At 40.3% G+C, this 26,940-nt stretch overlaps 1 protein-coding gene across 1 annotated transcript; it reads left to right on the top strand.

Annotated features, from left to right (window-relative positions):
• Positions 1-2,023: 2,023 nt before the first annotated feature.
• LOC114663231 (uncharacterized) lies at positions 2,024-21,810 on the top strand. Its single transcript, XM_051934603.1, has 5 exons — positions 2,024-2,243; positions 2,338-2,364; positions 5,283-5,588; positions 7,446-7,748; positions 21,633-21,810. The coding sequence occupies exons 1-5, from the start codon at positions 2,081-2,083 to the stop codon at positions 21,734-21,736; spliced, it is 903 nt and encodes a 300-aa protein (XP_051790563.1). The 5' UTR covers positions 2,024-2,080; the 3' UTR covers positions 21,737-21,810.
• Positions 21,811-26,940: the final 5,130 nt, after the last annotated feature.

Here is a 26,940-nt window from a genome sequence, read left to right as displayed (position 1 = left end):
TAACGCTTTCTATCCAGTTCATGTTCACGGAAGGCCAGAAGTAACATTAAATGTAAGGTAGGAATCAACCCTGGATGGGGTGCCAGTCTATTCCTAAATTCATCCAAACTCTCACGAGGCAAATTTTAAATCATCATTTAACTGAACACGCATGTCTTTGGGGATGTAGGAATGTAGTGAGAAGTCAAGCAAAATGACCCCTTTTATTGTCTAACTAAAAAGATTACAATATGCAAGCTTTCGAGGCAACTCAGGCCCCTTCTTCATAAACTGGAGTTCCCTGTGTTTATATACACACTAGGACAGATATAACACTAGAAAACCTTTAAGTGAGACATCTTAAATGTAAAAAATTAATAGACCTCTTCAGGCTAAGATTTATTTAGCAAGAGAGGAGAACAAAGTATGGTCAAGATCTTTGGATAAGATGACTGTCCAACAAAGTCTTTGGAAGTTTCTGATGAGTTTTTCCATATAATGCGGGTCTGTAGACAAGTTGTCTGGGTCAGTGATGCAAACAATCCTCATACCTGGCCATTAGACTCATGTCTCTATTCAAACCATGTTGTAATGTGTTAAATTTTAGCACGAGTTTAACTTCCAATTCTTTTCTCTCTTGCTGTATTCTGAAGTTGCCCATAAGCCCTGTGACTTTAAAGCCCCTCTCACAGTGTCCATGGCTGTTGAAGTGGGCTGCTACAGGAACATCTGTGTTGCCATGCTTGATGTGGCATCTGTGTAAATTCATTCTCTGGTGGAGTGTGTGTCCAGTTTCTCCCACATAGAGTGCAGTGTCAGAACATTTCATGCAGAGAATTAGGTGGACCACATTAGATGATCTGCAGGAAAATGATCCCCTTATGCGATGTTCTAATTGGCACTGTGGTATAACTATATGGTCTGTATTAGGAATACAGCAAAAAATAGAAGAAGGGAAGATGTGTGAACTTCACTCCCAGTGTAACTTATCAAAGGATTCAGGATTGAACTGTTCAGCAGGACTTTTCACACTGCCACCATGTTTAAAGCAAAATTATATTACATCAATATGAACATTGCAGTAGGGAAAGGTAAAGGGGAAAAAATGTGTTTTAAAGCAAATTGTGCAAAAACATCAATCATTAGGATAGAGGGATCCCAGTAATAATGCAGATTACTGCAGTGTAATACCCACATCACATTTACACCGAAGTTCATTTCACTTTTGTTTGTAATTTCAGGTGAGACCCTTGCCCTAAAAAGGAGTACTTCTGCAGATGAAGGTCCAAATTGGCCACAGATTGGTGTGAGTGCATAATCACTGGGCAGATGAAGGGCTTTCCGATTTAAGATGTTAAAGTTAGATTAGATTAGATCCATCCATCCATCCATCCATCCATCCATCCATCCATCCATCCATCCATCCATCCATCCATCCATCCATCCATCCATTATCCAACCCACTATATCCTAACTACAGGGTCATGGGGGTCTGCTGGAGCCAATCCCAGTCAACACAGGGTGCAAGGCAGGAAACAACCCTGGGGCAGGGTGCAAGCACACTGCAGGATTAGATTAGATGAACGTTATTAATTCCAAGGGGAGATTCAGATGCATCCTGCAGCAGAAACATAAATAACAGACTCACTGGACAAATAATACAGCCAATCAATCAATATGTAAATAAATAAATACAAACAAGTAAATTGGGTGGAAGCTTTCACTTGAATGATAGCAGTGGGCAGAAAAGACCCCCAGAGATGCTTCTTAGCACACGGTGGTGGAATGAGCCTATGGCTCCAAAAGAGCACCTCCCCAAGGAGATTTTTAATGATGGCATCCAATTTTGCCAACATCTTCATTTCCACAACAGCTTCCAGTGTGTCCAGGGTTTACATCATGAAAACTGCAGTTTATAGGGTCCTTATTGTTACGTGATCAGACTACAGTGAAACACTTATTGTGTGTGCTAATCAACATGCAACTGTAGCCCTGTGCTTCAGATGGTACCGCAATATAGTGATGCTGAGCAAAGAGTTACTGTAAAGCAGCTTCTATTTAAAAATAGAAAGACGCACACTTTGTGAGCCACCAATCACTGATGTGGATGAAACTCTCAGAAACCTCTCTTTACTGTCAGCTGACTTCAACACACTCAGAAGGAGCTGCACCAGTGCCGAAGAGCCTCAAATGGCCCACAGCTCACCAAACACAAAGACACGTAACAAACAACATGCGGGAGATTGTCTTGTCAGTACTGATTCGTAAGTCCCGTGTCTCTCAAAGTTATACAACATGGAGCAGTCGCTCAGCAGGGTTTCTGTGTACTGCTAACTTCTTTTCTTTTATGTCTTGCAGTTGGAGAGATTCTGCAGGTGTCACTAGGTAGGTCCTGTTTCTACTTTTAGCATGTTTTGGATTTTGAAGAAGCAGTGAGAACTAAAATGAGGAAGAATGATACTAAAAACCAGCATTTACACTGAAGTGTATGTTGAGTATAGTGTGAAACTGCGTTCATCCACTGAAGGAACTCACCAAGACAGCATTCACACTGCAGTCATACAGCATATGAATTATAATGACCATGCAAGAACACTGCGATTATTGAAACCTAAAATAAAGTGGAACAAGGACATTATTTTGATTTCCATAAATGATGAGCAATGCTACTTTCAGATCCTTTATTTCTTTTTAAGTTAATGCAAATAAACGGAGCTATTTTTAGTTCCCGTTTTTAAAACTCTTTATAAATCTACCAATATTAACAATTTGCCCAACAGTGTACTGCTAACAGCAGGTTTCACCTTTTATAGAAAGAGGACAAAAGTAAGGAAAAAAGAAAATTGAAGTAAATGTAAGTATAGATGCAATAATTAATGAAAGAAAAAAAGTTTTATTACTCCCACTTGGACAGATAGCGTTTTGGAAACGAATGCCTTGAAGCATCTATTTATTTATTATATAATTCCTTCCATATTTTTCAAATCAGCCAATTTTGTGATTGTTCTAACTAAACATAAATTAATTAATATCTATCTATCTATCTATCTATCTATCTATCTATCTATCTATCTATCTATCTATCTATCTATCTATCTATCTATCTATCCTGCCTACTACACTAACATTAATATCTATCTATCTATCTATCTATCTATCTATCTATCTATCTATCTATCTATCTATCTATCTATCTATCTATCTATCTATCTATCTATCTATCTATCTATCTATCTATCTATCTATCTACTATACTAAAAAAAATATCTAGGCCAGAATGCCCTGCTCCTGTCTCATGTTGTCGTGTTCAAATGTTCACATCACCCATCCATTGCTGCCTGGGTGAAATTCGGTTTACCACAACCCTAATGAAGACAGATAATGTAAAGGAAGTCAGTGGATGGAATTGTAATGTGCTCTTTATTTTGCTGATGTTAATTATTAGCACCGTGGTGGTCTGGCACTCAGTCTAGGATGGTTTCCTGCCTTGAGTCTGATGACACCAAAGTATGTGTTTACCCACTGCAATCCTGAAATGTATTACTTAGGTTTGAGAATGCAAGTATGAAGACAATCATTTTCACATCTTCAATTATGGCCAAGCTTCAATAAGATCCTTGAATTTTTCCCCCTTTTATTTTGAACAATTATTAATGACATAATGACAAAGCAGAACAGAAGGAACCCTAAATAATTGTCGGACACAAAAATACACATAAGATGTTTTTCACTGCAGGAACTTTGTTTTCAGGAACGACTGTATGATGTAGGCCCTGGGCCACTTGTGTTTCCTGGACACTTTCTAGTGTTGTGTTCCCACTGCACAGAAGGAACTGCAACTTTTATCCAAAATATGTGATGTTCAAAAATAAAAGTAATGACATATGAAGTGAGGTGTGTTCAGGAGTTCAAGGGGACCAATGTGCCTTATTACTTCGAAAGAATCGCAAGTTCATGGGGAAGATTATTGTTTTGATGCGGTGCATTACGTGGTGCACCATGAGAGGCGGCCATGAACAGTGATGTGGTGCGAAGTGCGGCACTCCATCTTCACCGATAACTCTCCTTGACAGGCTTGTAAGATGATGTCAGTGCTTGTATTCACCCAATCAGCACAGTTCATTGCCCAAGCCCCACCCACAATAGTTCCTGGCTGGAAAAAGTACCAGGATCTACAACTGTCCTGTGGAGTGAATGCTACTGTGTTTCTATAAAGTCTATAAAGTCCCTGCTCCTGCAGTGGGAAAGCGTCCATTGACAGTTAGTCCGGTGACCCGCTTAAGGCCCACGTTTTTCTGTCTTTTAATATGAAGTTAATAATAATCATAAAAAGAACAAAACATTTTTTATAAAGTGCTTATCTGTGTTTGAAGTGGTTGGGAAATACACAAAAAAAGAAAAATGAAAGCATTAGGAGGACAAGGACCATCTCTATATATATAAAATCCAACATCTGTCTGTCTTTTCACGAGAGAACTACTTAACGGATTTAGATCAGGTTTTGTTCTGGAATTTGCTTCAACATTCCGGTATCATAATTCGCTTGCGGTACCGATTTATTTACGTGAATCTGAGAGACATGCAGCGGGCCGAGGGCAGGGGGAAGCGTGACATCAGGAGTGGGGAGTCGGTCTACATCTGCTTTTTGGAGTGTAACTTGCCTCCGCTTAGCTAGAGATACCTTTTTGATTATTGATTTTTAAAGTTTGTCTTGTTTCACTACTACGCAGGTGGAACCGCGGGGGATGACTAGTCAAAAATAAATTCTAAAGTCCAATATTGATTCTAATATTAGAAATAAAGAAATGTACAATAATGAGATGTCATGACAAAAGTTTATTTCCGTACAGCTTTTCTAATTTAAAGAAAATTTACTACAATATGTAATAATTGTTTTCTCTCCCTTATTCTTAACACAACCATCTAAAACTTTACCAGCTTGATGGACTGAATGGTTCCTTCTCATTTGTCTTAAATTGTACAAAATACATTAAGTAAAGCCAAGCCAGGCCTGATCTGATGCAAGTATTCTTTTACAAGTAAAGGCCTGCCCTTCATACACATGATAGCATCTGTACACTCACAAATAGAAATGTCAGCTCAAAAGAAATGTGTGAAGTCGAGCTGATTTTCTATTTTGGACTACTTGGTGACCACCTTCTTAAATATATGAGCTGCAACTACAGCAGCCACTACACAATGCACTTTCAGTTCTCAGATATTCTCTCCATGGCTTCTAAACTTTTCATTTTGGTTATGGCACAGTCATTAGTTATCTTAAACCAATCTTTACATTCTTGCAGAGCTCATCCACCCGGGAAAAATCACAGCCAACAAAGAAGTGGTCCAAGAAGGCGAGACAGTCACCCTGAAATGTCTGCTCGCTGCTGATCACCGCAGACAACGAGAGCAGTACAGGGTCTACCTGTTGCAGAACGGGAGGCGGGTCCAGCAGGACATGGGCTCTAGCCATCTGGGCGGTGCCAATTTCAAGATAGAACAAGTCACCTTGGAGAAGGCTGGACGTTATGAATGTGTCTACAGCCAGGAGAGCATGGAGCTGCTGCAAGGGGCAGCTGGGAGCAATTCAGTGAACCTCGAGGTGAAAGGTGAGGTGGAGGACTTTTTATGCTTGTGAGTAGAGAGTCAACACCAAACTTGGTAGAGTTTGGGTGTGTGGGAGGGCAGCGTGGAGGTGCTGCTGTCTCAAAGTAAGGAGACCAGGGTTCACATCCCAGGTCCTGCCTGCATGGAGTCTGCATGTTCTCCTCGTGTCTGCGTGAATTTCCTCTGGGTACTCTCTGTAGTTTCCTCCCACAATCCAAAGACACACAGATTAAGTGAACTGATTGACGCTAAATTGGATAATGTGTGTGTGTTCTGTGATGGACTGGCACCATGTCCAAGGATTGATCCTGCCTTGTGTCCTATGCTGGCTGGGATAGGCTCCAGTCCTCCCACAACCCTATTCTGGACTAAGCGGGTTAGACAACGGCATGACACGGGTTGTGAGGGTCTCATTCATGCCTTGCGTAAATTGTATCCCGTTCCACACGACCTTCTAATGAGACCTTATGTTATGAAAGAGCTGTTTACATTTTTTTATCATTATTATTATTGTGGTGGGTTCAGGTTGTTCATTTAAAATGATTTCCTAGATAATAATATTGGGAGACAGATGGATTCTGGTTAGGGGCAATTTTTTCCACAAGTGTTGTGGTATTTTTTTTAACAGTTAAAATTGATGAAGCAGTGGTAGTGCTGCTGCCTTGCAGTGAGAGGTTCAGGGTTTGCATCCTGGGTCCTCCCTGTGTGGAGCTGGCATGTTGTCCCTTTGTCTGTGTGGGTCTCCTCTGGGTGCCCTGTTTCACGCCCACTGTAAAAAGTCATGCAGGTTAGGTGGATTGGTGAGACTAAATTGGCCCTAGTGTATGTGTGTGTGTGCTTGCCCTGTGCTGGACTGGCACCGTGTCCAGGGTTTGTTCCTGCCTTGTGCCCTATGCTAGCTGGGATAGACTCCAGCGCCCTCCCGCGACTCTCTGCTCAGGATGAAGTGGTTTAGAAAATGTCTCACAGGAAACAATAAATTCACCACCGGATTTAGGTATAAACTAAACAAACTCTAGCTTAGGGCCTTTCTAAAATATTTCATTACCGTTTCACATACTGTGAAAAAAATCCCTTCACAGGACCCTCATTAATTGATAAAAATACACTTTAATGCTGCATGCAAGTACTGAACTACCCACAAGTTTACTCAACGTTTGGTTCAAATCAATTTTGTATACGTGATAGTGAAACTGAGACCCTCATTAATTTCTCAATAGTGACAGTGCAATATGCCCAGCTCTCCAAGTGTGCCAGCGTGTTGGACTTGCAAATAACTACAAGTGCTGTCAATGCCTTCACACTGCAGGGCTGCATGCATTAATAAGCAAATGTCTTTGATTGGACCGAATAGCATGACCAATAGAATTTGTCCATTGTTAAGATATTTAGACTAATTTGCAATAGGAATTTTATGTAAGACTTTGCATAAGGGAAGAATGTGCTGCATTATTTTTCTAAACAGTGTATCTCTTGATGCTTATTTTTAAAGTTCTAATAGTACAACCCTTCCTCCCACCATACAGATCTGTTACACTTCTTCTTCTTGCGAAGTTCACTTGTTACGCATACAGTACTTATTTCCTGTTAACACTTAACAAATCGTGCTTCTTCTGCTTCATTTAACTTAGGGACTCACCATGGCCTAATCCAGCCCTGTGAAAAACTCAGATAATTTATCATAGCAGTGCAGTGGACATCAGCTCCTTGGAGATCTATAGATCGCACCTTGATGCTATAGAAACAACAAGCCATGTTGGACTGAGTAACCTGTTGTTGTCAAAACCATTTATGTACTCACCAGCGGTGCTACCCGCGTTTTCATTTTACCGACTGTCATTAATTTGTTTTCTTTTCAGAACTGCACAGTTTTCTCACCCTACAGGAAGAAAAACATAAAACACCTCAAGGCCTGGATGCCGTCTTTAAATGCATCATACCCCATGAGAAAAGAGAAATTATATTAACAAAGCCCAACGTCGGCTATTTTGAACTTTACCAGGATAAGGTGCTACTGTCCCGGCAGAAGATGCAGAGCATACCGGCCGTAAATTTCTACTTTAAATACATTACCCAAAGTTTTGTGGGCTCCTATGAATGTGTTTACAGAACTGACAGCAACTTCACTAGGAGGAGTCGGCCCATCTTCTTCTCTTATGCAGGTGAGCTTGTGATGACTCTTAACGGTTTAGGGGAGCTGTGGAAAACTACTAGCACAAAGACACTTTAATATTATGTAACTATCATTCCGTGCTCTTACACATTAATAGATCAATATTTTTTCACCATGTTATGCTGCTTAATGTTTTAGTGATTGGATAAGGCATATTACGTTGAAAAAATATTCACTTTTATACGTGTTTCACTTTGTGACTTTTCACATTAAACATAACAGTATAAGTCTCATGGTAGACTACCTGATTTCCCTTTAATCTTTTATTGTTGCTCTCTGTTTGCTTTGAGGTGCTTGTTTGTCTTTCTTTATTTTACAGTTCATTTTTATTACCTTAAAGTGAAGGTCAAGGTAAATTTCATAATCAAAAAATTGAAAATACATGTATTTTTTCATCAAATAATAAGAAAACTAAGGTGAGTATTCCTTTGATTTTTATTTACTTTTTAACTTTACCTGAGGCATACACGTTTCCAAATATAAAAGCCTTGTACTGCATCAAGAATTTATTACAATTCAAAAGACCTCTTCAAAACATCTGTCAGTTTATACCTTTTTCATTCCATATGGTAACTCTTTTCAATAAATGCTAATTACATTGAAAGATTCTACCCAATCACTCATATATATATATATATATATATATATATATATATATATATATATATATATATATATATATATATATATATATATATATATATATATATATATATATATATACATATATATATATATATATATATATAGTGGAACCTCGGTTTACGAGCATAATTCGTTCCGGAAACATGCTCACAGTCCAAAGCACTCATATATCAAAGTGAATTTCCCCATAAGAAATAATGGAAACTCAGATGATTCGTTCCACAACCCAAAACTATTCATATAAAAATGATTAATACAAAATATAAAGTAAAAATACATAAAACAAATTAACCTGCACTTTACCTTTGAAAAGAATCATGGCTGGTGTGAGTGAGTTTCTAAACTCTTGTGGGATTGCACCCAACGGGACGACATGCGGAAGAGCGTCCCAAAGCAATCGCAGTCTCCCAGCACTGTAGCAGTTCGCCGTAAAAGCGAATCCGAAAAGATCGCAGACATGCTATAAGCGCCTGCCGTCGATGGGTGATACAAAGAATAAGGAACATTATAAATGCGCAGAGCACAATACTACTTGGCCACGACCCTGCCCGACTGCTGTGTCTGTGTATAGGAGAATGGCAGATCCCGCTACAATAAATAACCGTGCTGTTGCTGTTTCAAGCTGAATAAAGCTGGTGGTGCAAGACGAGGACTCGCATGTCACAGCACACATGCGTGCGCACACACACACACAGTCACAATGCTCTAGTAAACAGTATACGCTTGTACGGATGTTGACTATATGAGTGAGGCACGCCAACTCAGATGGAGAATAGGAGATGATTGCCCACAATCCCGCAGCGAGAGAGAGAAGAACCATCAGCTCAGTTGTGATTACATGACGCTCAGCAGACAAAGCGTATACATACTATTGTATTGCAAGACGTCGCTCGTTCATCAAGTCAAAATTTATTAAAAATTTTAGCTCGTCTTGCAAAGCACTCGTAAATCAAGTTACTCACAAACCGAGGTTCCACTGTATATATATACACACAGTATATATATTGTGATAATTAAACAAGCCTTGATACAACAAAAAAGGTTTGTGGCAGCCTCCCGTATAATTGAAAGTGACTGCAGATGCAAAAGTTGAGGAAAAAGGTCTTTACAGACAAGAGTCCAAAACAGAACTGAAGAGGTTAGGAAACATGGCGGATATAGAATTGAACACCAGGAAGAGGAGGGATCTTGGGACTGGAACTGGAAATGAGGTCATCAGGCTGTGACTTTTTGGGATGTGAATATTACATCATTAGGAGGTGGGCTCTTCTGCTGGTCTGGAAGTGATGTCTTCTGGGGCAGAGCCGGAAGTGACATTGCACTGAGAGTAAGGCGGAGTTTCCCGCATTTGGTCTGCAGGGAGATAAGAGAAAGGATTAGTGTAGAATTACCTTCTTTTGACTCCTTTAGCTGCCTCCCATGCGCACTATATATACTGTATATACATATACTGTATATATATATATATATATATATATATATATATATATATATATATATATATATATATATATATATATATATATATGGCTGAAATAGTTTACTGTCAAATAAATGCAAAGAGTACACGACACGTGTTTCGCCCTCATTCTGGGCTCATCAGGTGTACACACTCCACTGCACTCCCTCTCGGTACGAATGCCGTGAATGTAATTACCCCGATCTACATGCTGTCAAATAAACGAACCACACGCCGTGGCGCAATGTTAGGGGCATCACCTCTGGTGCTGACGTCCAAGGTTCGATTCCCGAGAGGGAGTGCAGTGGAGTGTGTACACCTGATGAGCCCAGAATGAGGGCGAAAAACATGTGTCGTGTACTCTTTACATTATTTGACAGTAAACTATTTCAACCATTCTATGATCTGCTCCTCACAAACTGAGGGCACCGTGGCGGATGTTAGCAGATTGCTGGCCAACCACAAGCGTTACCTGGTAGGTAACCACCCATACAATCAGATTGTGACACAGACTATGAATGCCGTGAATATATATATATATATATATATATATATATACAGTATATATATATATATATATATATATATATATATATAGTATATATATATATATATATATATATATCTATATATATAAAAATGGAATGGGTGGGTCGTTGGGTGGGCCTTTTTTTCATTCCGTCGTTTTTTCGACGTTTTGAAAATGTAGAATGATTATTTGATTTTTTTGTTTTTATTTGATCGTGTCTATGTAGCCGCCGTCGTAATAAAGTATCGCTAAAATCGTCATTTTTCGTAATTTATTTTTGACGTATAACGTCGCCGTCGTCGAGGTCAGTGATACCACTGCAAAAAATGTGCTTACGGTTGAAAGACACGCCCTACTCACTGGACAGTTAAAAACACCAATCAAACTAACGATGACATCAAGTATTACCCAATCAAAAGTAGGAAAGGAGGCATCTTCATAAAATGCGTGTGGGATGATTTGCATGAGACGCTGCTTTAAAAAAAAAATGATAAAAAAAATACGGGATAAATCCCGTCCAGTATTGATTCAAAACGGGACGCGCAATTTCATTGTCAAACGCGGCACGATTCCGTATTTTAAAGGACGGGTGGCAACCCTACAGTGCCAGGTAACCACCCATACAATCACATTGTGATTCAGACTAGGAATGCAATGAATGTAATTACCCCGATCTACATACAAGGCGAAAGTCTTGCAACATTCAAAGATGATGGTTTGGGATAAGTACACCATACAACATAAAAGAGCTTATGAAGCCTTGAACCGATAAAAGCAACATCTCAGAGATCGTAAAAAAAAAATAGGAGCTAATGTCGTTTTACTCGCTGTAGATTTTAGTCAAACATTACCAGTTATTTCACGAGGGAGACCAGCACATCAACTCAACGCGTGTTTAAAATCCATGCTTCTCCCACGCTCGGTTATATGTCGCGTGTTCTCGGGTAGGTGCACCAAAAAATGTATACATTTAACCATGTAATGGGCAAACAAAAAATGAGGTATACCCGAAGGCACAGCAGTAGTACTTAATGTAACTTTACTTCTTAAATGTTAATGTTTTACTGTTTAATAATTTATACGCTTCTTATATGTTGTTCAAATTCTTTTATCAAAATACCACTGACAGCGCAATGCACGATAACATCGAGTGAATACACCATACGCATCCGCCCACGGCTGCCCTGCTGTGCGCAGATAGGACTTGATTGTACAATAAAATAAAATAAAGATAAAAAGACTAAAACAATCATCACCCATAAAGCGGATAGTAGACGTGACGTACTATATGTGTACCACATTTCAAGTGTATAGGTGCAACGGTTTGCGAGCTACAGGTCATTTAAAATCCTGGACAGACACACAAATTGCCATGGTAGCAAATTACAGAAGATTTTACTGTTTAATAATTTATATTTATATGAAATGTGCTTCTTATATATTACTTCATATTCTCATATGATAATGATGTTAATGTTTATATTGATTTCTGTGTTATTAAAACTGCATGTATGTGTGTATATGTATATATATATATATACGAGCTGTATATACCCGGCGTTGCCCAGGGCAGAAGTAACCTAATCGGTCAAACACTTACATATATACCAAAGTAAACCTAATCGGTTAAACAGCTTCATATATACAGAAGCGAACCTAATTGGTCAAACAGTTATGAATGTGCAGAATGATTTTACAAACATTATGCGTGTTAACAATCATTAAAAAGAAAAGATTGAGGAACTGTTCTTCTATATGTGATGAAGCCACTAATAAGACAGATTTTTTTCAGGACCCAGCTGTTTCATAACTAAACTACTGCCACCCCAAAGTAATGCCTAATACTGGTTTTTGGGGTAGCTGTGGAATAAAAAGGGTGTTTTTTAGTCAGTAACAATCTGACAGTACCCTTCAGTACGGGCTGAAGGGTGCCTATGTAAGGTTTTACATCCTTCCCGTATGGAAAAAAAAACATACTAAACTTTTTTTTCATCATTACAGATAATCTCAGTCAAATCGAAGTACGCATTCTCAATTTATTTTTATCTAATTTTTACTTTTTCACAAAGCCATCCCATGGCCAATTTGTATGAATAAACTTTTGCTAGAGAGTTACCAAAAGTTTATTCATGCACATATTTTAATACGGATAATCTATCTCTAATCAAGGTTCTCATTTTCATTCTAATTTAAAATAATAATAGATACTCATTTTTTTCTTCTGTTTTAGAAAAACCAATCTATGCCACCTACGTCTTCGTCAAGTCAGCTTCATCCAGCTTCATCACATATAGAAGAAGAGTTCCTCAATCTTTTCTTTTTAATGATTGTTAACACGCATAATCTTTGTAAAATTATTCTGCACATGCATAACTGTTTGACCAATTAGGTTCGCTTCTGTATATATGAAGCTGTTTCATCGATTAGGTTTGCTTTTGTATTTATGTAACTGTTTGACCAATTAGGTTTGCTTATGTATATAGATTAGCTGTTTGTCCGATTAGGTTCGCTTCTGTATATATGAAGCTGTTTAACCGATTAGGTTTACTTTGGTATATATATAAGTGTTTGACCGATTAGGTTACTTCTGCCCCGGGCAACGCCGGGTATATACAGCTCGTATATATATATATAAAAATAAAAGCCAAATACCACTGACTTACTCATCACAACATCTCCCGAACCATGAGGAATTGGAACTTGAAATTTGGAATGTAGGTTACCCTTGGCCCATAGGTGCTCGCTAAAAAGCGGTTTTAAAAATTTCGTTGGCCAAGCGTGAAATTTCTTTTAGTTTTTTAGACCCGTTTGTATGTCTGTCCGCCTTTCACAAGAGAACTACTTAACGGATTTAGATCGGGTTTTTTTCTATAATTTGCTTGAACATTCCGTTGATTTTGTGACTTTCTCATCGCACTAAGTATCATAGTTCACTTGCGGTACCGATTTATTAGCATGAATCCGAGAGAGACTCTTTGGCTCAAGTTCAAAAAGGCCACTTTTTAAATAAATAATCGCCGCCCTCATGGCTTAGAGAGGGGGTGTGGTAGTGTGGCCGAAACAGTTCCCATGTGATTCGTGATGCAGACGGTCCTCGCTTAAATGCACAGGTGAGGAGTCGTCCGCATCCGTAATTGTTTCTGGGAACTGCTGATTGCCACTCCTGATCCACGTCCCTAGATCATATAATAGAAGAGCAAGACGGATGAGAGAAGGGGAAAGAAAAAAAAAGAATGGGAGGTTAATGGAGAAGAAGGAAGCAGGATGGAGAAAGCCGGTGAGAGAGTGCAGACTCGCGCTGTTAGCAAGCAGCTGGGAGAGGTGAGCCCGAGTGGGGTGTTTGGCCAGCACCCGAGGGCCGACGGTAGTGGTTGCTCCTGCTGAGCGCTTGTTTGGAGCAGGAGTGACTGAGAGAAGGTTGGCTCGCCGCAGTGAAGGCATCAGGAGTCAGAAACTTGGGAAGTGGAAGCCCCAGTGGAGCGTCCTGGTCGCTGGGGAACCCACGTCTTGGTCTGGGTGAGCAGAACCGGAGCCAGGGATTGGAAAGGCCACCAGACCAGTGAAGTAAAGAAGGTCACCTGCATGTAGGCTGACTACCCTGTCGCATAGCCTGGATGGGAGAAACAGGGGAGTCACCAGTAAAAGAAGGAACTGGAATTTGTTTTAAAAGACTACTTCCAGCCATTGTTTTAACCTCGTTGGTTTTAAAAGGATTTTTTCTAGTGTGTTTTTATCCTCCACACTTCACTGGTTTTTATGGATTATTTATTTATTAACTTTGATGCACTGCACTATTTAATCTGGACACTTTGTTTTGGTTTGTTGATTTTAAATAAAAGTACTTTTGCACTTTTTGCACCATCCCCTTGCTTCATTGTTGTGCCTCACTGTCCAGCTCATCGGTGACATTACCGACGGTGTCGGGTTCAGAGCTCCCAGAAGCAAGATCGTCACAGGCCCTCCAAACTCACGTGTCTGCCTCAGGGCGTAACCTTAACTCCGCTTAGTCAGCGAACGAGAGAACTACTTAACGGATTTCAGATCTTTTTTTTTTCTATAATTTGCTTGAACATTGATTTTGCGACTTCTCTCATTGCTGTAAGTATCATAGTTTGCTTGCAGGAGCGATATATTTGTGCTAATCAGAGGCAGAGACTGTGGGCTGAGGGGAGGGAGAAGAGTGACGTCGCGGATAGGAAGCTGGGCAGGCTCTCCTCACTGTCCTGTTTCATTAATACGCGGGCAAAGCCATGGAGGATGGCTAGTATATATAAATATATATGTTGTGGCCAGGTGCAGGAATGACAGACCGGCAAGTAATGATTTGGGCCACCAAAAGTGAAGTTTTGCCCTTCATGGCGTTAAGCTGCCCTGGTTTTGGGCTAAGAAATAAGAACAAAAATTAGAGCAAAGTTCTCTCTGGCAGTCAGTTACGGGAGGCTGTCTAGCGGCAACTGGGAAATGACACCTCTTTCTGGGAGTCCAGTGGTACCTGAAGGAGCAGAGTCAGGTGCCCTCTCTGGGTTGTTTCACGGTACTGCAGGGAGAGTAAGAGAAGATAGCATAAGGGTTTTAGTGCCCCCTCTTGGTTTTGCGGTTCATTACATACCTAGACAGAGCAGAGATAACAAGCAGAGATAGTAAAGAGTGTTGAGCCATCAGTGGGCAAACCGTGTATAACTGGCTTTAGGAAAGAAAACAAAACACAATTAATAGCATTAACAAAGACATCTTTTCAGACTGGAGTCTGGGTCTGACTGCTCAAAAATATTGACTTCCGGCAGGAAGAGGCGGGTCCAGGCCGACCGACACCAGAAGAGATGTCAGTGGTAGAAAAGCTGTCAGTCTTCTGGCTTGCAGAGGGAGGAAAAGAGAAGGCATTGTAGCACAACGCCAACCCCTGGAGCGGTGGAGAATTACTAACATCAGAGCACTTAAACTGTCCCTTATGCGCACACACACACACACACACACACATGCACACACACACACACACACACACACACACACACACACACACACACACATGCACACGCACACACACACGACACTATATATTGTGAAAGTAGCATGGAATAAAACATTTTGTTAAGCTGATAACGTAACAGTCTGCATTTTCCTATAGTCTGTAGGGAATGAAGGTGAGGGGGATAAAAACACACACACTCTAAAGTTTTCAAAGGAGAGGGCTGGGTTGAAATATTGAATGTTTTTCATCATTTATTAAATATAACCTAAAACTGTGTTTTGCAATTCAGAAGCAGAGAAGGTAACAGAAAGCAGCACCTCAAGAGAAACAAGCGCAGGTAAGATGCACTTTACATTACCATTTAATCAATCCATAAGGAGAAGTACTTGAGCAGTCAAGTAGCTAATCAATGGATTAAACTACTACGCTAATAAACACATTAACCTGTCACTTTATTTTAGAAACTGTAATGGTGCACTGCACGTTACACTTGACTTGCGCATTCCTAGGTTTCAGACTCTTTCTCTGTACGTTTACCATTCGTTTGCTCAGAGGTTGATGCGCTTGCACTCGACATCTTTTCGAGTTAAAACTGATTATGTCAGTGTTTGTGTTGCAATTACTTAATACATTTTCCTTAATTTTTCACTTAAGCTGGCAGTGTTGATTACTTTATTGCTTGAGAAATGGACATGCATAAAAAGATCAAGGAGTTTGTGAAAAGATATCCCTCATATTGTAAGCCAGCCTATCAAGTGTGTATAATATCACGTCCCCGAAGCCACATGTGGAATTTTTTAGGGGAAGTGATGGTGAAAGTGGTAAGGAATTAGAACAACGCCCTTATGCATGTGCCGCAATGTGGTCCTCATAAGTTTTTATAATGAAAAGCCCCTTGATGACAATCAGTATCATAACTGGTAACTATCACGGTAGCAGTTCTCTGTAAAAATAAATAAATGAAGATTCTAGATTTATCTGTTGTCTCTCCAGTTAGCTAACTGGAGGAGTATTAACTGAATTTGGGTAAAACATTCTACAATTAAGCAAATTAACAGCAACAAAGGGACAGAACTGGATAGTTTTTGAAGAGTATAACATTTTACTCTAAGTGGGTAAGACCAACACAATTCCTATAAATAAAATGCAGTCAACAGTGGTGACAGCTAGGTTTGTATGACATGAGGCTGGTGGCAGGGAGATGAAGCGTGGTGCTCTACTTTTACATGCAGAACACAGAATAACTAATTATTAGAAACATGCAGACTTGCCAAACTGGGGGGCTGTACAGTTAAAAACAATCAGAATTAATAATAGCACCCTGAAGAAGAATTCAGTCTCCATCCCACAAATACAAAGAGAGTGGAAGCTGGCTGGCACTTTGCGTATCAGAAAACCCACCATTTTCCCACTGAGAAGACATATTTGGGGTCTGCTTCAATAATCTGCGTAATTATTGGGTGATTTTTTCAGAGATAACATCATAAAAGCATACTCCAAAAGATTCACCATAACATCAGTATTCATTTAAGACCAAACACTCTTAAAAACAAAAGTGCCAGAGTGGTTCCTCAAAGTGATACCATAGGGGAACCATTTTTGTTTCCCAAAAGAAACATCCACATGAAGGTTCCAGAAGGAACTTCTGTTTTATTAGATTTGTAACAAGTTCCTCAAATACTGAGGAATAGATGAGAACAGATTTGTGCAATACCACAAGGCAGATCTCTTGCTGTCTACAGTAACACAAGCTAAGCTCAGGTCTTCTTGATTCATCACCATCCTATAAGCAGCCTGCTATACCCTCTTAAAAATGAAGGTGCCAGAGCAGTTCTTCAGAGCGATGCTATAGGGCAACCACTTTTGGCTCCCTAAAGTCTCTTCTACATGAAGGTTTCAGAAATCTTCTTCTTCTTTCGGCTGCTCCCGTTAGGGGTCGCCACAGCGGATCATCTTCTTCCACATCTTTCTGTGCTCTGCATCTTCTTCTGTTACACCCATCATCTGCATGTCCTCTCTCACCACATCCAAAAACCTTCACTTCACTCTATCCTTAGCACCCTTCTCCCAATATACCCAGCATCTCTCCTCTGCACATGTCCAAACCAATGCAATCTCGCCTCTTTGACTTTGTCTCCCAACCATCCCACCTGAGCTGACCCTCTAATATCCTCATTTATAATCCTATCCATCCTCATCACACCCAATGCAAATCTTAGTATCTTTAACTCTGCCATCTCCAGCTCTGTCTCCTGCTTTCTGGTCAGTGCCACCGTCTCCAACCCATATAACATAGCTGGTCTCACTACCATCCTGTAGACCTTCCCTTTCACTCTTGCTGATATCTGTCTGTCACAAATCACTCCTGACACTCTTCTCCATCCATTCCGTCCTTCCTGCACTCTCTTCTTCACTTCTCTTCCACACTCCCCATTACTCTGTACTGTTGATCCCAAGTATTTAAACTCATCCACCTTCGCCAACTCTACTACCTGCATCCTCACCATTCCACTGACCTCCCTCTCATTCACACACATGTATTCTGTCCTGTTCCTACTGACCTTCATTCTTCTCCTTTCTAGAGCATATCTCCACCTCTCCAGGGTCTCCTAACCTTTATTAATTTAGATGTGTAACATGCTCCATACAGTAAATAGCCATGAAGAGATGCTAACAGATTTATGAATCACCAATGGGTTTCTGATTTTAAAAGGAATCTCGCTGTATACAATAATAAAAGCTAAATTCAGGTTTTCTTGATCTGTTAGTGTCCTGCTAGGTAATCTACCAAACATTAAACATTTCAGTTTTTTCCACATACTATTAGGAAGGATACTATTAGGATTTATTAGGAAGTTTTTCAAAGCACATATGCAGAGAACCCTTCCCAGAATAAAATGGTGCTTGGTCAAGCAATAGTTCTATGTGGAACCACTCAACCCAGTAAAGAACCATAATGTGCCATTAAAGAACCAGCAAGTTTAAGAGTGGACATTAAAGATTTCTGTTTTTCCAGATATTAGGAACCTTTTCAAAGCTAAAAAAACATATGCATATGCAAAGAACCTTTCTGAGAATGAAAAGGCTATTATCAGAGCGATTAGAGATCCACCATTTTTAAGAGTGTATGACAATATTGCACAGACAATAGAAATTCTTAAATTAATTCCAATGATATATGAAGACTTAAAACTGGATGAATGTCTATTTAATTGAGTAGTGGAAGACTTGGAACAGCTGAGAAAACGTCTTGGACTTAAACAGTTCTTGTAAGATAAGAGGAACTCTTTCTTCCCTGGAGCTCTTTATTGCTGAATCAGACATAATTGCCGTATACCATATGCTCCAATTTCCTACAATGCAATGGAAACAAAATAATAAATAAATAAATCATACATGGCATACAACATATCACATACAGTATATTATTTGTTTTGTTACAATCTGTTGTTGTGATTGACAGGTGACACATTTTGTTGGATTATAATAACTTTATTGGACAATTAGTCACAATATTTTTAAGCATATAAACAGTTGATTCAATATGTAATTTTTTTTAATTTCACATTTTTAGGATATGCAACGTTCTTTCCCTACCTAGATTAACTACACAGATGTCCGGTATAAGATGCCAAATTTACACGTTTGAACACCTTTTTGATATGTAATACAAAGCCTTAAAGAAAATACCCCATATGTATATATACATACTTCTTCTTCTTCTTGTTTCAGCTACTCCTGTTGTGATTTGCACCTGTGACATATAATTCTCAGTTTTGTTACAGATCTGCCAAAACCAAGGTAAAGCTCTTTAAACACATTATTTTATTGAATTTCAGATGCTCAAAATCTCCTCAACATTCATTTCCACAAACTCACTTCAGTTTATGGGACAGATTTAGCCATTACGTGTGTGAACAGCCATAACCAATCCAGAATCGTGCCTCACCTTCCCAGCAGTACCTTTGAGCTTTACAGGAACGGAGAACTGGTTTCTTCACAGGCTACTGGAAACTCCTCAACCGGCACCTTCTACTTGAAAAACATCAACCAAAGCCACAGTGGAAATTATCAATGTGCTTACAGAGAAACACCAGGTCTGAGCCAATGGAGTCCCTCAATTTATTTTGCAATCACAGGTGAGCAAACCGGCTTTATTATTTTAAAGCTGCAGTGTGAATATCAAAAGCAAAGCGCATTTGGCATACAGTGCATGTGAAACTCATGACTGCTCATGGAGTCAATGCCTCTTAATGCAGAATTCAAATCTAGGATGCTGAATATATATATATATATATATATATATATATATATATATATATATATATATATATATATATATATATATATATATATATATATATATATATATATATATACACATAAACTGTATATACACTATATATACTAGCCACGGTACCTATTGAAAACAGACTAATAGAGTAATTTAAAAATATTAGCCCTCTCTTACCCAATATGTACTTTCAGTGCCTTTTGCCTGTATCTGTGCGTGTGAACGTCTCTTAACCGACACTTCTTCTCTCAGATGTTTCCCTGTAAAGCCTGTCTGGTTTTATATTTTGTCTTTGAAGATGACTCTTTCAGTACGCGCCTTTACTCCTCCTAGTGTGTGTCTCACATTGCATCATCAAAGCTAAACTGACCAATCATACTAAGCAGTCAGATCAGTATAAGGGACTGGACACACTGACTTTAGTGTTTTATTATATACTAGCCAACCCCTGCCACATAATTATGTATTGATGGGTGAACACTTCCTGAAAGACACAGTTGTCTAAATGGGGTGGGTTTGAGGATACGACTGTAGGTGAATGAAAAGATGGAACTCTGGAGAGGGCAACATACAATTGTTCGTGACTGACAATTGGATGACCGCCATCGCATGCTCATTCTGCAATTCACATCCGCGACAAACAAACTGTTTTACACGCTGCATACAGCGATTCACATCCGCGACAAACATGCTTCTTCTTAGATGGTCCTGCCGTGTCCACCCTCGTTCTCGAAGCATACACACCGCCTGGTCATGTGCCCGCTCACAAGAGCAACTCACGGAGACCCGCCCACCAACTCTAAGACCATGGCGTGTAAAACAGTTTGCGATGGTGGACGCGGTCGTGCGTCGTAACCGAAAAGAATAATGAAAAGTCAACATGGCTCAGAGGTGCATGTGGAGTGTAGCAGAGACGAATGCGAATGATGCCCTGTTTTGTGAGTTGCTGCGTCCGAGTTGGTGGGTATGGCTCTGCGAGTTGTCATCATATCCAATGGTCTTAGAGTTGGTGGGCGTGGCTCCATCCTGCATGCTCCATGGGTGTCTTGCTCGCTGATGGCTTAGTGAATTATATATATAGATACATTGTATATTGTGAGGGACGGCCCATGTTCCTACCCGGCCGAGACGTCCTTCGGATGGAAGAAAAGGTGGAGAGAGCATGCACAGGACATTATCTCCCCTTGAATCCCTGCATGGGTGCCCACAAAGCATGCGGATGTTGTAGGCCTTGTTGGGTCCCGTGTGGGCCGCCAGGGGGGGGCTGTGAGATATGGGAGTCCCTACTCTGTGGGGCTCCAACCTCACCTGGAAGTGCTTGAGACATGCAATGTCAACTCACTGGAACCACTGCTGGGTATTAAATAAAATCAACCAGCCAGAGTCAGGAGGGAGGTAGACAACAATTCCCAAGATTTCGCTGCAGGTGTACAAAAAGGAGCTCTACCTGAGGGATGCTGCCACCTGACATACTGGAGGACTATGTGGCCCCAAGAGACAGTCTTTCCCTGTCCTTCCAATATATCTTCCTGGCCAGGGAAGGTACCTGCAATCAACCTGGTAGGAATGCCAGTCCATCCAAATGCTTCCCTTATGGCCTCCCGCCCAGATCACACTCCCTTCTGGTCAGAATACCAGTCCATCCATCCTGGCTTCTACATTATGTGTATATATATATATATTTTAAATCTAATAACTGGTCACTTTCATCTTTAATTGTATGTGCTAACTTGGGTCTGAAGGATCTTCTTTTACACCTTCTTCTTCTTCTATTATTGTCTAGTGTGTATCATAAAGTGTTTTGCATTGTTGCTGTGGTTTTTTTTAAAGAAAGGACTGATTTTTAGCTCATTTCATAAAACATTTAGTGAGGTGCCTAGAATAAATTTCATTCTTTGCCACACAGGGCAGAAATTTCATTCAAGTTAAGTTTTTTTTTTGTTTTTAATTTTGTTTTCTATTCCCTTTTCTTTGCAGAGTCCTATCTTCTAGGAAATATAATCCGGCTGATCTTCACTGGTCTGGCACTCATTCTAATGCTTTGCTTCGTGGTTGAAGCTTTCATAAACGGACTCAAATAGTGTTGAAAAGAAAATACTGGGCCACCTCATTGCTAGATTTCTGTGTGATATCTGTAGACATTAAAGTAACCTGATTTGATAGCATATCATAGTTTCATTATTCATTGCAAAAGTTAACCAGTCAATATTGTTCTTTGCTCAGTCACTTACAGCAACCCTTTGGTGACAGGAACTTGAATTAAATGTCTTCAAGGGAGCGTTGACATGGACACATTGTTTGGATGTTAATCAGACCCACTCATCTTCAGAGAATTGTCCATCTCTGTCATGTCAGATGGTATTTATTTAGATCCTGCAAAAGCATCTTTTTAGAGCTGGTCTTTTGGCACCGCTGTTACCAAATCCTACATTTATTCCTTTTCAGATAGATAGATACAGTCATATGAAAAAGTTTGGGAAATCCTCTTAATTCTTTGGATTTTTGTTTCTCATTGGCTGAGCTTTCAAAGTAGCAACTTCCTTTTATTATCTGACATGCCTTATGGAAACAGTAGTATTTCAGCAGTGACATTAAGTTTATTGGATTAACAGAAAATATGCGATATGCATCATAACAAAATTAGACAGGTGCATAAATGTGGGCACCCCAGCAGAGATATGACATCAATACTTAGTTGAGCCTCCTTTTGCTAATCTAACAGCCTCTAGACGCTGTCCTCCTATGTAGCCTTTGATGAGTGTCTGGATTCTGGATGGAGGTATTTTTGACCATTCTTCCATACAAAATCTCTTCAGTTCAGTTCAATTTGATGGACAGCCTGCTTCAAATCATCCCATAGATTTTTGATGATATTCAAGTCAGGGGACTGTGATGGCCATTCCAGAACATTGTATTTCTTCCTCTGCATGAATGCCTTTGTAGATTTCCAACTGTGTTTTGGGTCATTGTCTTGTTGGAATATCCAACCCCTGCATAACTTCAACTTTGTGACTGATGCTTGAACATTATTCCTGAAGAATTTGTTGATACTGGGTTGAATTCATCCGACCCTCGACTTTAACAAGGGCCCCAGTCCCTGAACTAGCTACACAGCCCCACAGCATGATGGAACCTCCACCAAATTTGACAGTAGGTAGCAGGTGTTTGTCTTGGAATGCGGTGTTCTTCTTCCACCATGCAAAGCACTTTTTGTTTTGACCAAATAACTCCATTTTTGTTTCATCAGTCCAAAGCACTTTGTTCTACAATGAATCTGGCTTGTTTAAATGAGCATTGGCATACAACAAGCGACTCTGTTTGTGGCGTGAGTGCAGAAAGGGCTTCTTTCTCATCACCCGACCATACAGATATTCTTTGTGCAAATTGCACTGAATTGTAGAACGATATACAGATACACCATCTGCAGCAAGATGTTCTTGCAGGTCTTTGGAGGTGATCTGTGGGTTGTCTGTAACCATTCTCACAATCCTGCTCATATGCCGCTCTTGTATTTTTTTTGGCCTGCCAGACCTGCTGGGTTTAACAGCAACTGTGCCTGTGGCCTTCCATTTCCTGATTCCATTCCTTACAGTTGAAACTGACAGTTTAAACCTCTGAGATGGCTTTTTGTAGCCTTTCCCTAAACCAGGAGACTCAACAATCTTTGTTTTCCGATCTTTGGAGAGTTACTTTGAGGATCCCATGCTGTCACTCTTCAGAGGAGAGTCAAAGGGAAGGAAGCACAACTTGCAATTGACCACCTTAAATACCTTTATATCTCATGATTGGACACACCTGTCTATGAAGTTCTAGGCTTAACGAGCTCATCCAGCCAATTTGGTGTTGCAGGTAATCAGCACTGAGCAGTGACAGGCATTCAAATCAGCAAAATGACAAGGGGACCCACATTTTTGCACAGCCAGTTTTTCACATTTGATTTAATTTCATACAACTAAACACTGTTTCACTAAAAATCTTTGCTCAGGAAACACCGCAGTACTCAGATATTCCTAGGAAATGAAAGACATACCACTGTTATCTTTTTTATTGAAAGGAGAGTCAATTATTATGCAGGCTGAGAGGGGTTCGCAAACTTTTTCATATGACTGTACATAGAAACATAATATTGTAATGATCTTGCTGGGTATTCAGAGGGCCATGTGGCTGCACAGCTACTGAGCACTGTACTTTCAGAAGGAGCAGCACATTAAGCAAATGAAACATCTCGGAGAACTTGGGAGAGTGGAAAGGAGAGGAGTAGATCTTGGAGAAAAAATGGTGGAGTGGAGGTTGTTGGTGACGGAGTAGCAAGTAGTGCAGTGTGCTGGAACAGCATGGAATGAATGAATGAGTAGTGGAGAATGAGAGCCAAAGAGTGGCGTATTTTGGGGCTGTAACACTGAAACAGAAGATGCACAGTGTAGAGGAGATGAAAAAATCTGAGTGAAAAGTTAAAAAGTTAAGGCATTTATCATGGCTAGAATAGTGAGAGTGCAGTCAGAAGGCAATTAATAATGGCTAATCAGTGATTTAAACTTGGAATATGTAGTGGTGTTGTTCATCCCTGCCTAGTTGTGGGAGTTACAATACTTTGTCCCCACAGGGAAATGAAATCTTTGCAAAAGCTTAAGAATAATATTAATATTATAGCAAATCCCAATCTCTACTTTGTACCTTGGGATTTGGAGGACCATCTGTGATGGGTGCCCTGGCCAGTACAACAAGTCGTGAGAGAGAGAGAGTGGCAGTCTGGACACAGGCAGGAATTTATTGCTAAAGCAAAGAAAATCCGTTTACAGCGGCATTACTCTGTGCACCATGATCAATGGCACCTGAACACATTAAGAAAAGCGATGTACTGTAAATACGCTGGTGATCGAGCACACAGACCACATGTGGAGTTGGTCAAAAAAACATTTAACTTGAGTGGAAATGCAAATGAAGTTTCTATCCACATACAATGCCACCGTTTCTTGTTGTTATATTTACAGTACTTACTAGCACCTTGACTTTTTTTTTAAAGATGAATCTACCGTCAAATTTTTTATAGTGCAGGCAGGCAGTGGAAGCTCTGAGTCCTGTGCAGCTTTAAAAAGCGAATGCAGTGGCATGTGTGAAATCGCGCTAGCATTTCCTTCATGAGGTGTTTGCATCTTTTTCAGCTTGTTAAAACACTAAAGTTTATTTATGGCAGCGTAGAATTTCACCTCCTTTTCACCTTTACTTATTGGGTCATCATAAACAGCCTATTTTCAGTCCAACTATGGTTTAGGGGCGGCAGTGTGTTGTTCTGTGCACCAAATGCGTTGACCATTAGACGGGCATTTAAAGGTCAGGCTTACATATTAATTGCATATTAAAGACATTTTCGAGAAAATTGCAGGCCGTAAGTAAAGTGTTTTGAATATTGAGGACTCAGGCCGCATTAAAAAGATCCAAGGGTAGGATCTGGCACGCGGTCCTTGAGTTTGACAACCCTGCTTTAAATCTGAAGACAGGCTCATGTTTTTTAAGACTTCCTGAGCTTGGCAAGAAGAAAATTGAAAACGATAATTAAAATAGGATTTGCATTGTGTTGGAAATATGCAACCTCATCTAGGAAATAAGGAAGTTCTGAAAAACTGAAGAACGTGCCTTCCATTCATTTACTGAAACTATTTATTTCATTACAGGCTTGCAGCTGGACCATCTCTAGGTCAATGGGAACAAATCAGGAACCAACCAACCCTACATGGGGTGCCATTCCTTCGCAGTGCATTATTATTATTATTAACTCATAATAATCATAAATAATAATTCTTTACATTTATATAGCACTTTTCTCGCTGCTCAAAGCACTTTACATAGTGAGTGGGGAGACAATTCAACCACCACTAATGTGTAGCATCCACATGGATGATGAGACGGCAGCCATTTTTGTGTCAGTATGCTCACCACACATGCACTCTTAGGTGGTGAAGTGGTGAGAGAGGCAGCCAATTAGAGTCAGGAGATGATTAGGGGGCCAGAATGACTGGGCCATGGAGGGCAATTTAGCCAGGACACGAGGATACACCCAACTCGTTACTAACCACGCCCAGGGATCTTAAATTACCACAGAGATTGTCAGAATTTCAGTTTTAAGTCTCATCCAAAGGACGGTGCCATTTTTACAGCAGTGTCCCTGTCACTGCACTGGGGTCCATACATAGACCACAGGGTAAACATTCCCTGCTGGCCTCACCAACAATTTTTCCAGCAGCAACCCAAGCTTTTCCTGGTTGATTTCCCATCCAAGTACTGTCCAGGCCCAAACATGTTTAGTTAGCATCAGGAGGATGACCTGTTCTGAAGTGCATGTGGTATGGCTGTTGCACATCTCCACATGGTTTAGAGTCACTAATTAACAAACACGTCTTTAGGATGTATGAAGTAAAGACAAGAAAAACCCAGACAGACTCAGGTACAGTATGAAAAGCAACTGTTGTCTTGATACAGTCAACTGATGTATAGAGTCCAAGGTGATCCTGTCCAAGGGCTGCATCAGAAGTGGGCAGGAGGAGGAGTATAGGTACCTCATCAAGGACTTTGTTAAATGGTGCGACTCAAACCACCTACACCTGAACACCAGCAAAACCAAGGAGCTGGTGGTAGATTTTAGGAGGACCAGGCCCCTCATGGACTCCGTGATCATCAGAGGTGACTGTGTGCAGAGGGTGCAGACCTATAAATACCTGGGAGTGCAGCTGGATGATAAATTGGACTAGACTGCCAATACTGATGCTCTGTGTAAGAGAGGACAGAGCCGACTATACTTCCTTAGAAGACTGGCGTCCTTCAACATCTGCAATAAGATGCTGCAGATGTTCTATCAGACGGTTGTGGCGAGCGCCCTCTTCTACATGGTGGTGTGCTGGGGAGGCAGCATAAAGAAGAGGGACGCGTCACGCCTGGACAAACTGGTAAGGAAGGCAGGCTCTATTGCAGGCACGGAGCTGGACAGTTTGACATCCATGGCAGAGTGACGGGCGCTGAGCAGACTCCTGTCAATCATGGAGAATCCACTGCATCCACTGAACAGGATCATCTCCAGACAGAGGAGCAGCTTCAGCGACAGACTGCTGACAATTCCTGCTCCACTGACAGACTGAGGAGATCGTTCCTCCACCAAACCAAGCGACTCTTAAGTTCCACCCCGGTGGGGTAAACGTTAACATTATACAAAGTTATTGTCTGTCTGTATACCTGCATTGTTATCACTCTTTAATTTAATATTGTTTTTTATCAATCTGCTGCTGCTGGAGTA

This window comes from Erpetoichthys calabaricus, chromosome 12 (assembly GCF_900747795.2).
Source record: "Erpetoichthys calabaricus chromosome 12, fErpCal1.3, whole genome shotgun sequence".
NCBI classification, from domain to species: Eukaryota; Metazoa; Chordata; class Cladistia; order Polypteriformes; family Polypteridae; genus Erpetoichthys; species Erpetoichthys calabaricus.
Note: the sequence above shows the minus strand (reverse complement) of the source record. Positions and strands in the feature narration are given on the sequence as shown.